The sequence below is a fragment of the Manacus candei genome, unplaced genomic scaffold (assembly GCF_025592945.1).
Source record: "Manacus candei isolate 608988 ecotype Guabito, Panama unplaced genomic scaffold, ASM2559294v1 h1tg000011l, whole genome shotgun sequence".
NCBI classification, from domain to species: domain Eukaryota; kingdom Metazoa; phylum Chordata; class Aves; order Passeriformes; family Pipridae; genus Manacus; species Manacus candei.
In genome coordinates this window covers 16665573-16679659 of record NW_026138059.1, presented here as the reverse complement: position 1 = coordinate 16679659, position 14087 = coordinate 16665573, and the positions used below count along the sequence as shown (strand labels likewise).

The following is a 14087-nucleotide window of genomic DNA, read 5'->3' as shown; positions in this document are numbered from 1 at the left end:
CTTTTGTTTTTCAACCATGTGACCTGATAATAACATTGCGTGCCCTTAACTTCTATTTTTGCAAAACATAGAGTTGTTTCTCACTCACATTTTCCTCTGCATGTTGAATAGGTCTGTTCTGTTTCTCCTTCTGGATGCCATACCATCCCTTTGATCATCCCTGCTTATGTTCTGTGTTTCATTGTATCCTTGCAGACGCATGTTTGACAGGCTTCTTCAGGTTTATTTTCCTAGATTTTTTTAAACTCTGCATCTAATACTGCTCTACTTGTATGGCAGTTTCCTTCAATGAAAATGAATAAATGTCCTACTCTTAAGGATTGCTTGTGTGACCCATTACCCCTCCATGCTTCCTCTAAATCTTCTCAATTAAATATAGTCTTTCTGCCATTCAAAGCCTCTAGCAATCTGCAAAGAGATTAAGTCAGTAATCTGAATTCAGAACTCACAGTTGATAGCAGAGAGCATTATCCACAAGACACTAGGCTGACTTAATAAAAGAAAACTTAAAGATTTTATTTCATGAGGATTTTTTACCTTCTGATGTAGGAATTCAGTTACAGCTAGCAGAAGGCTTTTGTGTATTGAAACAAACGAATGAAAGCAGCAAGGGTGAGATTTGTTTCATATTTTATTGTCTTGAAACAACTGAACTCAGCTAATCAATTATTTTGTAAGAAATGATTACTGTATTTCTCTACTATTGTAGGTGCATGTGATGCTTTATGAAATACCCAAGTCAGATTTTGTATGTCCCAGACATAATCCCTAGGAATTTTCTAAATCATATTTATTTCACTTTGATTTTCTTCACACTGTGAAGATGAGATAAAAGAATACATTACTCTTAGGTGGTTAAATTTGGTTTCCTGGGATATCCTATGAGCATGAGATGGATAGAGCAAATCATGTATTCATCAGTCTCTTGATATTGCTGCTTAACTGACTTTCTGGCTGCTGGGAACACATCCATTCTTGATAATATGGACAAGGTTTCCTGCACCAGTCGACAAAGGTTTTATGGCTGTGCTTCTATTATATTCTGTGAGTGATGGAAAAGAAGAACAAGTAGAGAATCTGTCCATATTTTGGATACCTGTAAGAGGATTTTTACCACTGTAACTGAAAGATGCAAACAGCAAATTCAGAGTTTAAGCCCCTGACTAAATATTCTGACATCCTGTTCAGTTCACATCTCTAACATTTCAACTCAGAGCTGCTGTATTAATTTAGTTTTGCCTAAAGAAAATTCTCCAGCAGGCAATTTAGTTCTGATGCACAAACATCAAGAGTAAGAACTGTTCACCTACATTCAGATGTTGCTGGTGTACATGTTTACAGCTAAACTAGTGACCCTCAAGGCCTTTTATAACAAGTAGAGAGAAATAGGCAGGTTTAGGTCATGATTAGGTCAGGAGAATCATATTCAAGGATTACCCATTTCTTTTCATTATTAAGGAGGACCAAGGACATTCAATGAAGTTATCTACCCTGTAGATTATAGAAAAGTTAGTCAGATGTTTGGTCTGATCTCTGCTACCAGAATATGAACACATTACTTCTGTTTCTAAGATTTTGTGATGTTAAAATTATTTCTTATTTCTCATTTGAATTTATTTAGCAATGGCTGGTGTAGTTGACAAGTCTTGCCATCTTCAGGATTGAAGAGACTATTTTTAATAGAATTCAGTAGAATTCAGTACTAAGCCATGCTTGACATAAAAATCAAAGAATGAAAATGGAAAATTAGAGGTAGGAGTGGAAACAGGTTGATTCTATTTTGCCAGTAGTGGAAAACTCTATTCTTCCCCTTACTCTTGTATAAGTTAGAAAATTTTTATTTCTTCCACTATAACTGAGATCTGCAAAGCTGTTGCTACTTATATTTGCTTGTTCTGTGTACTTACAGAGTCTTTCATATATATTTATTTTATTATTGTATTGTATTACTTCCTGATCACTGACGTATTTTTTATCTAAAGATGAAGTTTGTATGCAGGTAGGGTCAAGTTTTATCAAGCTTACACATCTAAAAATACAATTTGGAGACTAAAATTCATTAAACCATTTTGCTTATTAAGCAGAGACATGCACTGTGTTTAAAAGAACTGTGTGACTTTGAGAAGTTGTACTGTATCAGCTTTCTCACTATCCTCTATTAACATAGTGCCACATTTGTCTCTATGTGTTGTAGTAACAGGTAATATCTCAAAAAATTACATTCTGCTCAAAGGCCTTAATTTAAGTGTGCATTTTAATTGCACACTCCATCAGTGAAAATTTTTTGAGGACATACCACCAATGTATGTGTAAGCATTTATTTATATATTACTTATATGTACTACTGCAATTCTAATATATTTTTTTCTGCAGCCCAGTGAATTGTCTTGAGTGCACACTTTGGAGACCACCACCCCAGTGGAGAACAGTCCCTTGTAGTCATGGACAGTGTTACATCGTGGACCCAGGATAGGATAAAGTAACTATTTCTTCTGTTAACCTGTCCTGTGAAATAAATACGAAATTACTTATTGCCAGCAACCATCTTAAAATATGAAGATCTGTAAATATTGCTAGAAAACAGTGCAAAAATACTGTGGTAGAGCCTTATAGAGCTGGCATCAATAATATTCCTGTTATTAGCTTACTGTAGTTCAGCATATGCCCTCTTTGGCTCTGATTCATGGAATCTACCAGTGCACAGTCATGCTCAGTGCTGCATGGAACTTTAATTTCTGCTAATTAAGAGTTTAGTAGAATGAGGGAAGTGGAGAAATTATTCCAGACTAACAGCTTTGCCCATAGTATTTTATCTGTGTATTTCATCACAAACCTAGATTTTAGGTTCTTAATACACAGAGTAAATCTGTTTTCTCCCACTTAGGCCCTTCATCTAAGGACAGGACTAATCCCTGTGCTCTCAGTGACTCTTTACTGATGTTGTAGACTCACAACAGATTGCAGATGTTGTACAGGTTTAGGGTAGAAAATGACTGTTAAGGATCAGCAGGCTAATAGCTTGCACTCCATAGGGAGGAAGATGTGCTCTGCATCTTGGCAATTCTGGATGGCTTTGTTGGCCAGGTATGCATTTGTCTCTGATTCAATCTGTATTTGCTGTATCTCTTTTGCTGATTTCTGAGAGGACTTCATGGCTCTGGTGATGAGGGCCTAGGCTGCTTTGGACACAGCACTTCAGGTGTAGTCACCAAGTTGAAATAACATTTTTTTTCTCAGTAGTTTTTGCTGACCATTAGTGCGGAGACTTCTGGATGTAGGGTGCTGGACTCCCTTGAAAGATTTAAGTCTTTATGGGACATCTCTCCTTTGAAGGAAACTATCCCTCCCAAAGGACTGATGAGATTGTCTTTCCTTTCAAGATTGACCAGATATCCCTTCTCTTTCTTTCTCCTCTCTCCCTCCCCTTCACCTAGATGAAAGAAATTTCACAGAATATTATTTTTAATGTAGAAAATAAATTGCGGACAATTAATCTTGAAGTTGAGCAAGTTTTTTTGAAAACTTCTTTATAAAAGACTTTTTAAGAGTTTTAGCTGCACAATGTACCAGTACATTATGAACATTGAATTTCACTGAGGTTTCTGAAGGCACAGGACCTGAAGAATAAAAATTAAGGTTGTCTGCATAGAACCCCTCTGTGAAGGTGTTGTGGGTTGGCTTTTGGATTTTTTTAGGCCTTCCTTAGCAACGGGGTCAGAAATCTAAAGAAGTATCATCCCTTTTGGTAACACAACATATAAAAGGGTGCAGATAAGAGAGTTCGCTCTCTTCTCTCTTCCAGTGGCTGAAGGTGACAGGTCTCTCAGCAGAAGGTCTTTGCTTGCATAGGCCAGGGCCTGCTGCTCAGACCTGCCGTTATCTCCAGTCTCTTCGGGAGGTGTGGGGGAGTTGGTTGGTGCTTCGCACAGTTCTGCTGTCTCGTTCAGGGAAGTATTTAATTCATTTCTTTTGTATTTATTCACTAGCTCTACAGTAACGGTGTATATTTGGAGGATATTTGTTTTAGTGTTTTGGGGTTTTTTTATCCCTGTTTTCCCCTTCCCTTTTCCCTTTTTCCCCCTTGGGAGCTCCCTGTCGTGTGTACAATATATTCAAATTGTATATATAATTGTAAATATATATTTTTACTGTAGCTTTGGCTGTTCGGGTTTTTTTTTCTTCTTCCCTCTCTGGGGAGTAGGCTCTTTTTGCTGGGTCTTGGCAATTTGGCAGAGAGCCAGCTCGAAACTCACACAGAAGGATAACAGAATCACCAATTTGTTGAGTTTGGAAGGGACCTCTTGAGACCATCTTCTCCAATCACCTGCTCAAGCAGAGCAGGATCACCTAGAGCAGGTTTCTCACAACCATGCCCAGTCAGGTTCCCAAAATCTCCATGGACTGAGACTTGACAAACCTCTCTGGACAACCTATGCCAGCGCTGGACCACCCTCACAGTGAAAAAAGAGTTTTCATGTGTTCAGGTGTAAGTTCCTGGTTTTGATTTGTGTCCATTACCTGTCAAGGGCACCGCTGAAAAATGTTTGGCTCTTCGCCTCCACCCCCTCCAATTAGGTATTTACAGACATTGTTAAGATCTACCCAAGCCTGCTCTTCTGCAGCCTTAGATGTCCTGGGTCTCTCAGCCTTTCCTTATATAAAAGAGGCCCCAGTCCCTTAATCATATTTGTGGCCCTGCACTACAGTGGCTAGATCTCCTAATAATGTATCCCTTGAAAGTATGAATTTAATTAGACTAACAATGTTTTCATAATTGTGCAGGTCTACTTCTGATTTGTAATGTCTTTGACTTTTACCTCACATTCCAAGCAGTTTTTCAACCCATGTTTTTTTCACTTTCTCCAACAGTCCTAATTTTTCCAGACCTATGACTTTAAAGCATAACTGCTTCTTGCTTTCCATGCTGACTTTCTTTTTCTGTCAGGGTGTGAGGTGTTTTTAATGACTGACCTTCAGTACATGCTTGTTTATCTGGGCACTTAATTTTGTCCTTTCTTCTGAAGTCCAATAAAAATGGCAAAGAATAAACCATGATCAGATTCACAAACAAACGAAAAATTAATAAAGTGAAAAATTTTGAAAAAAAATCCATGTATTATGGATCATGCTTATGTGCAATCACCAGTCACAAATCCATTGTATACCTTTAGTTCATTAAAATAAAAATTTATTTGAAAAAATATTACCTGAACTTAGACTGTTTTTCTCGTTGCTTATTCCTTATTCATATCCCTAGTGATGAATTTGGGTAGTCTTTAAGGTGTGTTGCTCAAATAGAATGCTTAAGGCATCAGGAAGACATTCTGCCCAACCTCAATTAGTTTTAGACTATTTTTCCTTACTTTAATGATATTATTATCATGGCTACAGGGTAAAAAAACCCTAAACCATAATGACTAAGTAATTAATGCAATAAATGTTGCAAATGTTAAGCCTTCAGAGTTAAAAATTTTCTTTTGCAAACATTCACTTCCAAGACAGGAGTAGTTTAGGGGAAAAATGTGCACATTGCCCCATGGTATGCTCATCACAATTTCAAGGCCAGAACATATGAGTATCTTCAAAATGAAGAAAACTTTTTTATTATCTAGAACTATAAACCAAAAGTACTTCACAGGGAAATCATAGAACAGAAGATCTGCATGGCCACATGGGTAAAGATAAAAATTTGTGACAATCTTTTGAAACTTATTGCATCTTCTAGTTGCAGTCCTTCCTATAGTGGTCTTTTCACTTCTGGTAATATGCAGATGCTAGAACATTTTCATTTTCTGCATATTTGATTTGAATATTTTTTGCTCGGTGAATAAAATAGTTGATTACACTATTCACAGGTATGCAGGAGAATGGATATTTTAAAATGTGCTTCACTAATTGTATTGTATTTTATTACTTTATTCTGTAATAAATTAATAAAATTATCTTTTTGTTATTCATTTCAGACACAACACTGTTTTTTCCATCCTTCACTGGAAATTCTTATTTAGAGCTACCTTCTCTGACATCTGTATCTGAGACCAGGACTGCATCTGGGCAGGAAACAAGCAATCTGACGACTCTGTACTTGACAGTGAAAACAACTTCTCTAAATGGCACAATCCTTTACAGTGAGTACCAATGATACTTGAAGCTAAGTATCAGTTTTAGCTCCTTCAGGTCCTTATTAACTTTGGTGTACATCAGCTGGCATTTCCTCTTCAAAAGCAAAATGATTCATTAAAATGCAGTAGAAGCCTTTTGGTATTCTAATGCATGATGCATTATAAAATTCTAACCATTGTTCCTTGTGTTCCTCTGGAAAGTTCTTTAATTTATGACTCATTGAGCAAAACATAACTTACAACTGAAAATGCTGCTTCCTGACAAGAAAGAACATAGTAAGCATATGACTCCAGTTGTAAGTGTTACAGCTCTAAAATACTAATGTTGAAGAAGTTTTGAACAACTTATTACAGAGAAACAGCTTCTCCAGAGTTGGGTTGAGTCTCACGTATTATAATTTTTATCCTGGTTCTGAATTCTTGATTTACAGAGCTATCTAAAGTTCTGCAACTTTACCATATTTCACAGTATTTACTGTGATTTCACACTTCAGAGGATTCTTTTGTGGTCCCCAGAGAGTTAATTCCAGACCTGGACGTATGCCTGTTAATACTACATAAAAAGTTGCTTCTTGCCTGCATATTTCATTCCTCAATATATGGCATAAACTTACTTAGACAGAAGTATGATTGTCACTAGTCAGCAAGAAAAAACAGCCTTCTCTGCTAGTTGAGTATATTATTGTATATTTTAGCTTGCAATTTCTTTCTAAATAGAAAACATGGAAAGAGAGGTGATTTCTTCCTGAACCCAAGAAGAAATAGAAAAATATGTTTACTTGATAAATTTACTCCAGATAGGCAAAATGATTAGGACCATTCTCAGCTCGCTGCAGCTTCCTAGGATTTCTCTACATAAAGAAATCTTATTGATATAACAAAAATAATTTTGATAATTTTTGTTGGTTTTACATTAATATGGAAGTAATATATGTGAATTCACCTGCAATATATACATATTTGTAAGCCAGGGTTAAAAGTAATATAAGCTTCATGGCATTATTTAGTTATGTCTTTTATTATTATTTGTATTACATTTAATTTTGATGTAAAACACTGTTCCCCCAGATTGAACATTTATGTTTACTGCTTTTCAAAATGGTATCTCAAGTCCTTGTGTGTTATAGCTGGGTTGTTGCTGCAGCTGCCTAAGTTACAGTGCTGCAGACTTTGCTAAGAATCATGGATAAGTGGTTATGTGGCAGTTCTTTATGTTGAAGTGTTTTGTACTTGTTAGTTATTTCAATTTCAAGAGGAGTTATTCGCCCTTGAAGAAGAATTCAAGGAAGGTCACTGGAAGTACTTTGAATATATTTGGCATCTAGTGATTTTGTTTGTCTCATCAGTGCAAAGTAATTGGCTTTCAGCCAAAGTTAAAGTAAACCTTGCTATCTACAGGTAAGCCCTAAGTAAGGATCTCTGTGAAAAAAAAAACCCCTCCATTTTCTTTTCTAGATCATGTACTCATCCTGCGTGCAACCTAATACTGGTTCAGCTATTTGGTCATACTGCCTGTGGAAAATCATTAATATGGTGTTTTTGAAGTGTTTGCAGAGATTTTATTGCAGCAGTATTTGAGAACTTCACATTGTTTAAAACATTTGTCTTTCTGGAGAGACAGAATGGTATTAGTGGAGAACCATGCAGTTTTTTACTTTCCAGTTACCTGCATCTGAGACCTCCATGGGCAGTGTCACAGCTCCCTTCTTGTCCTTTCCTGAACCCAGAGAGAAGGAAGAAAGGAGGATAAGAATGAGTGGTATGAGTTCAGTTATCACCCTAACGCTGAGCTGAGGTAGCTCCAGGACCTTGGGATAATTTTTACGTGTTTTCAAGTAGTTGTTTCACTCACTTTTTCTTCATTGATTCCCAGTAACACACCATACTTACGTTCCCATTCACTTTGTTATCCCTAAAACAGGACTTGAACTAACTTGAAAAACTCCACTCTTTTGGTGACCAATAGGTTTTCTTCTAAGCTTAGATTTCTGTTAAGCTAAAAAAAAAAAAAAGTAAAATTGGATCTCTTGCTGGCTGTGGAACACGGGCACAAAAAGTAATGGATGACTGTATATCTTGTAGAACTCTAATACTGTATTTAACATTAGTTGCTATTTAGCTTTACAGTTCTACTTAGACTTTATCAGGCTCTGTCCTCCAGCTTCTTTTCCTTTTTTTCACTCTTTCTTTTTTTGTTTTATGTCTCTCTGGTAATTAGATTCCTTTCCAAATAATAAAAATATTTGTCATGATTGTCCATATCAATATTTTTATTTAGTTTTACATGAATTTAAAATACAATATTATAAAAATTCATAAATAAAAATCTCTCTAGTGTTTTATGAATGAACACTATGTGTCTATACAGATTATCTGGAATTTTTAAATTATTTTAATTATTTCTGTACGCAGGCCCCAAGCTCTTCTGTCAGATAAGTATATCCTTTGCAAGTTCCCTCATATGCTCCCTCTGTTCTTTCATCTCCATTTTTTGCTCCTTGCTCTGTCTTTCATTTTCCCTTCTAACAACTTCAAAAGAGGAGCTGCTGTTGTCAGCTGTTCTCTTTTTAATAGTAGTACAACTCGTGCTTCTACTGCTGCTTTTTTGAAGCTATGTTACCATCAAACATCTGAGGAATGAACTGTCAGCAGAAAATAGCTTGAGGTTTGTGCACTCACTTGGTACAAGAACTGCAGAATTAAAAGTGTTAATATTCCCAAAATTTTCATATTCTGTTAATATAAGCATGTTAACAATAGCTTCATAATTAAGGTTACAATAAGTTTTAGACATTCATAAAGCAAAAACCCTCTTTGTCAAAATAATTTTTTTAATAGGAAGAATATCACAGTGATCTACTTCTTTCAGATGTATTTTACTAGAAAATAGTTACAGATTTTTATTATTTTTTTTTTAAATTAGTCCACCTTCAGATTATATATTTTACAAACACACCTGTTATTACCAGGTGGTGATGAGGCTACATCTGTTTCTCTGGCAGATAACTAGTAAACATTTAATTACAGTGAGAAATCTCAGACAAGATGCTATTGATATACAAATAGATTTGAAATGGAAAGGATGCACAAGATTATTAAAGTCAGTCATAAACTAAAAAATTAGTGAATGCTCTAAAATTTCAATGCATTGTTGAAATACATTTTAGCAGTTAGTGCAAATATATATATTCAAATATATATAAGAAAAACAAAATGCATATATACAGAAAAGAAGCCTACTTAACAGGCCAACCAATGGGCAGAGTATGAGAATCAGCAAATGTGCTAGGCACGTCACTTTACTAAATCACACTGTACTGTTGTTGAAAATTATTTTCCTCTATGATGCCTTTATTAGCAAGGATTTTATCAATGTTTGGTTGAAAGTAACGAATAACAAGGACTAACTGTTATTTGTAGAGGCAGCCAAAAATAGATTTCCTGTTAGAAACATGGGGAAAGAGATAAGATACTATAGAACCATAGAATCTTGAATGAGATTTACAGAAGATTACTTTACATATCAGAGGCAAAGAAGCCAAAGCAAGAGGAGTGGCTTTGCATATTATTTTTAGTAGATTATAAACCATCATCTGTTTTAATATAAAGAAAAATATACTTATAATGTTTTCATTATTTCAGTATGTATTTAAGAAACATATTAATGATAACAGTCAACAGACTAAAACTATCTGGTCATTTTGCAGTTACCTTATGTTTAAATTGTTGGTAGAATGTGAGAAGATTTCTGTTTAAATATGTCAGAAGAAAATGTTTTAATATATACACAACATTTGTGCCAATAATGATTAGCCATCATTTGAGAACTATTTATTTGTTGAACACAGTATGCATTCATACACTCTTTATTCTATTCCTTAATGATTTTACTTGTTTGCATGATTTAATTTCATCAACATGTCAAAACAAATTGTGATATTTAACCACAAAGCACCATAAATTGTAAGTGATCATAAAAACCTGATGAAGCTGTAAAGTTTTACTTCATTGTTTTCGCTTTTAATAGAGTCGGCGCAATGCTGCTCACAATCCCTTCAAGGACAGATTGTTTAACTTCTACTATACATGATAGTCTATAACTTCTGACAATTGGATTTCAGATATCACAGCCCAGGTTTATAGCATTCCTTAAGGACAACATTTTCATAAGTTGTGCTCCTAAATTATTTCCTGTGTGCTCAGAAGAGCTACTCTCCAGATCTACTCATATTCTACTTTCCTTTCTGAAACTAAAGATGGGCACTACAACCATTTCAGTTGTAGTCTATTGTCTCTTATTTCAACTGGCATCCTCAAGCAGAACGTTTCACAAATCCCTCCTCCATGTCAAAATATGTTTTTACTTAATAAAGCATCACCCCATAGTTTAATGGGAATTTAAATCTGGTTTTTAGATAGGCAATCATTTGAACCCAGTGACCACGTGCCTGTCATCACACTGAACTACAAAAACAGCCTACCACCTTGCAGTTTTCTGTGAAAGGATGATTGCTGAGATCTGGTTTCTTTGACATGATCCTCTCACATAATCTCTACTAAGGTCAATATATGTTACCCCTGATATTCAACAAGATTTTTTTCTCAGATGGTTCCTGATCTGTCAGTTCCCAGAACCCAAATGTTTTGTTTAGGTCTCGGGCTTTTGCTCTGAAGGTAACTGCCCACCATATATGCTAGGTAGTATATGCTCTTTCACATTGTCTCCCCATGTTCACTGTAGAAAGATTTAAAGGACTCTCCTTTCAAAGGATCTCATACCACCTAGCAAATAATATTAAGAACTCTATTAGTCACCTGTAATTGTGACTTAAAAGCACTCCCTGGATTTCAAGCAGTAACGCTCACTGAGGTTTCGAGGAATAATGCTGCTTTTTGGGGATCTGTCTGAGATTTTTTAATTTACTGGCAATAATGAGGACCTTCTTCCAAGTTTTCACTAGTGGGCAATGTGAATGGACAGAGTGACTCACTGGGAGAAGAGAAAAAAGCTGTTCACCTGTAACTTCACTTTTTCAAGACATGTTGATAGTATATACATTCACATTCCTCTCCCACTTTATTCTCTCTGACTTCAGTATAGCGTAGAGATTTAGTTACTGGTGGAAATTGGAAATGTCAGGAACAGCATGTGCAGGAAGGGGAGAAGATAAGGAAACAAATGATTCAATCAGTTATGTAAGGGTTAAAAAGTAGTGACTCTTTTAACAGCGATAGGGCAATATGTTTCGAAAGAGAATTATTGGACTATTGTAAAAGGAAATCATAAAAGCCAAAGGCATACAATTCAGTCAAATTAAAATAGCTTGGATTTAATTAGGTATTCAGAATACAAAATATGTCTAAGCATAAAAGACTTTCGGTAGGTCGTTAGGATGTGTAACAGACTGAAGAAATGCTATGTTGACTAGAAAGCTGCTCTTGAGGAGGGAGTTTATGTTGTGAACTGTTTCTACTACGAACTAGACAAAAGGAAATGATCAGGCAGTTGCAGACACTGTTACCTCTATCTGCTAAAAGATTTTTGTTTTCTTTTTGTTTTGTTCCCCAAATTAAAGGTGATAATTTTCTCTTTACAAATTAGTAGGATTTCTAAGTCCCAAATCCACTTGCACTCTTTTTATCTTTCAGAATAAAAAGGTTAAGGGATGTTCTGAGTTGTGGCCCCCTGTAACAGCTCTAGGCCTGGCCTGTACAGCTGCTGAAAGTCAGCCCAGATCCCAGGCCTTCTGACCCACCACAGGGGCCTCCTACTCATATGGCTCAGGGACATATTCTCTCAACACTCACACACCCATCCCCCAGGCACTCCACAGTCAGGGGTTCTCCAAATACCAGCATAAATCTCCCATATATCTGATACCCATGCCAGGACCTGGGGCCTCCTACCCACAGGTGGTAGTACATGAAACAAATATATGCAGTAAATTCAACTTTATGACCCAACTATCGAGTCTTTAACTTCAGTTCAATATAGTAAAATACAGTGAAAAAAACAGATTAACATTTTAACAGTTTGTCTTAAAGGGGAGTAAAAACTATAAACAGGAAATGTGTCTTACCTTCTGTGAGAAACAATTACAGTTAAATTCAAAGGACAAATTCATAAAAAATTACCCAATATAATTTGCTACTATAGGTTTCAGTTCTTTTTTTTATAGATGAACCATGTGCCATTGATCATTTAAATATAAATATTTTGCTGTCCTATTTACAGTTTATAATATACTATTTGGAGGAAGTAAACTTAGGTATCTTTTTATTCTTAGTTTGAACTGTGCAAATAACGTAGTATGTGTGATATTTTGTAGGTAATTTTTCTTCTCACCAAGTCTGAAATGTATAATCAATTGGGAAAGGTGAATTTTTCATGATCTTAACAACTCGTATAAGAAAGAGATGTTCTGTTATAATTTTTGTTTTCTATAATTCATTTTAAAAATCTGAATAAATAGGATTTATGTTTTTTTATTGTTACCTCTGTCACCTTACTGATACTGCTGTATATAAAGTTCATCTTCAATTAAAGATCTCTGTAAGAATTATGCAACTACATTGGTAGTAAGTAAATTTTTGTCTTTTGGTTATTTTCTTTTAACTGTTATCAATTGATACAGAGTTTGGAGTTTTACCTCACAGTCACTCGAGAAGAGTCCTGTATAATGATAAAAGAGTCCTCAATGTCACATAGGCATTATGGTTGGCGATGGTGTGCCAGTACTGTGAAATAGTTTTCTGAGGTCCTACACTTTCAGAAGTGTGACTATCTCCATTTTTGTTTTCAAAGCTAGTGAAAGGAATTTTGGAGAACAGTTTCTTCACTTGTATCTTGTGGAAGGAAAACCAACCGTTCGATTCAGCTGTGGAAACTCTCAGAACATTCTGACTGTATCCATCAACCAGTCTATTAGCAAGGGTATACTTGTCCCTATCACAGTAAGGTAAGAATTTACCGTGGGGTCACACTAAAAGAGTTTTAGTCATATGTATTGAACAGTGAAGTGTGATTCCACTTTTTTTTTTTTCACAATAAAGACAAGTCATATTGGAAAGCAAAATTATATGCATATTTGGAAACTTTTTTCATAAGATAGTCTCCTTGATTGAAAATACGTTTTAGTTCATACTAAAATTTAAGATTATTTCAGTCCTTTGGAGAACTTAACGAATCTTTCAATCTCCAAATACTTTTACAGACACAGATGTTGTTTTGAGAACTGAAACAATTTAAATATAACATTGGAGGTTACAGATGGGGAGTTCATAATTTATGTTTATTAATTTATACATTGAAAAAATTAAATTTGTTGTCAGAATTCCAGTGCTAAATATAGGACTGATTTATTCTTTAAGATGAAAAATTAAAAATGTACATACTAACAACATCTCACAATGCCAGGTGGACTTGGTGATTTGCAAAGTCTTTTCCAAACTACATTACAATTCTATAAACTGTCATATCTATATATGCAACTGTACTGTCAGCGTTATACAGTGGTGGCTGAGCAGTACTGCCATTTTACACCTAGTACACACAATAGTTCTCAGAATGGTTAATGTACCATTTTGAAAAAGGTATTAGTATCATGCCTTGGTAATGGATTAACTCTTTTCTAGCCATGGAATTTCATATGTGCAAGATAGGTAAAAGGTAAAGAAGAAATAACATAAATGTTGTGTTATATTTTTATTAGTAATGTTAAAGACTGGTAAAGTACTCAGTCTTCAAAATAATTTTAGAAATAATTCTGACACCCATATAAAATTTCAAACTACTGTGATTAGGATAATATTTTATTTCTTACATAGTTAAAGTATCAGAGATAATTGGTGCACCTAAACTGGAAATATCTGTGAGTTGAGGGAACTTACTGTACAAATTATTAAATTAAAGGCAGTTCTAGCTAGGACTATTTTTACTGTTAGAGGACGGTATGTGAAGGAGAC

General features: G+C 35.1%; 1 protein-coding gene across 1 annotated transcript in view; it reads left to right on the top strand.

Moving 5' to 3' along the window:
• EYS (eyes shut homolog) overlaps nt 1-14087 on the top strand; it is a 671723-nt gene that overhangs the window by 507334 nt on the left and 150302 nt on the right. Inside the window, exons 28-29 of the mRNA XM_051778236.1 lie at nt 5964-6128; nt 12928-13081. Coding sequence (XP_051634196.1) covers nt 5964-6128; nt 12928-13081 — 319 coding nt within the window. The remainder of the gene's footprint in view (nt 1-5963; nt 6129-12927; nt 13082-14087) is intronic.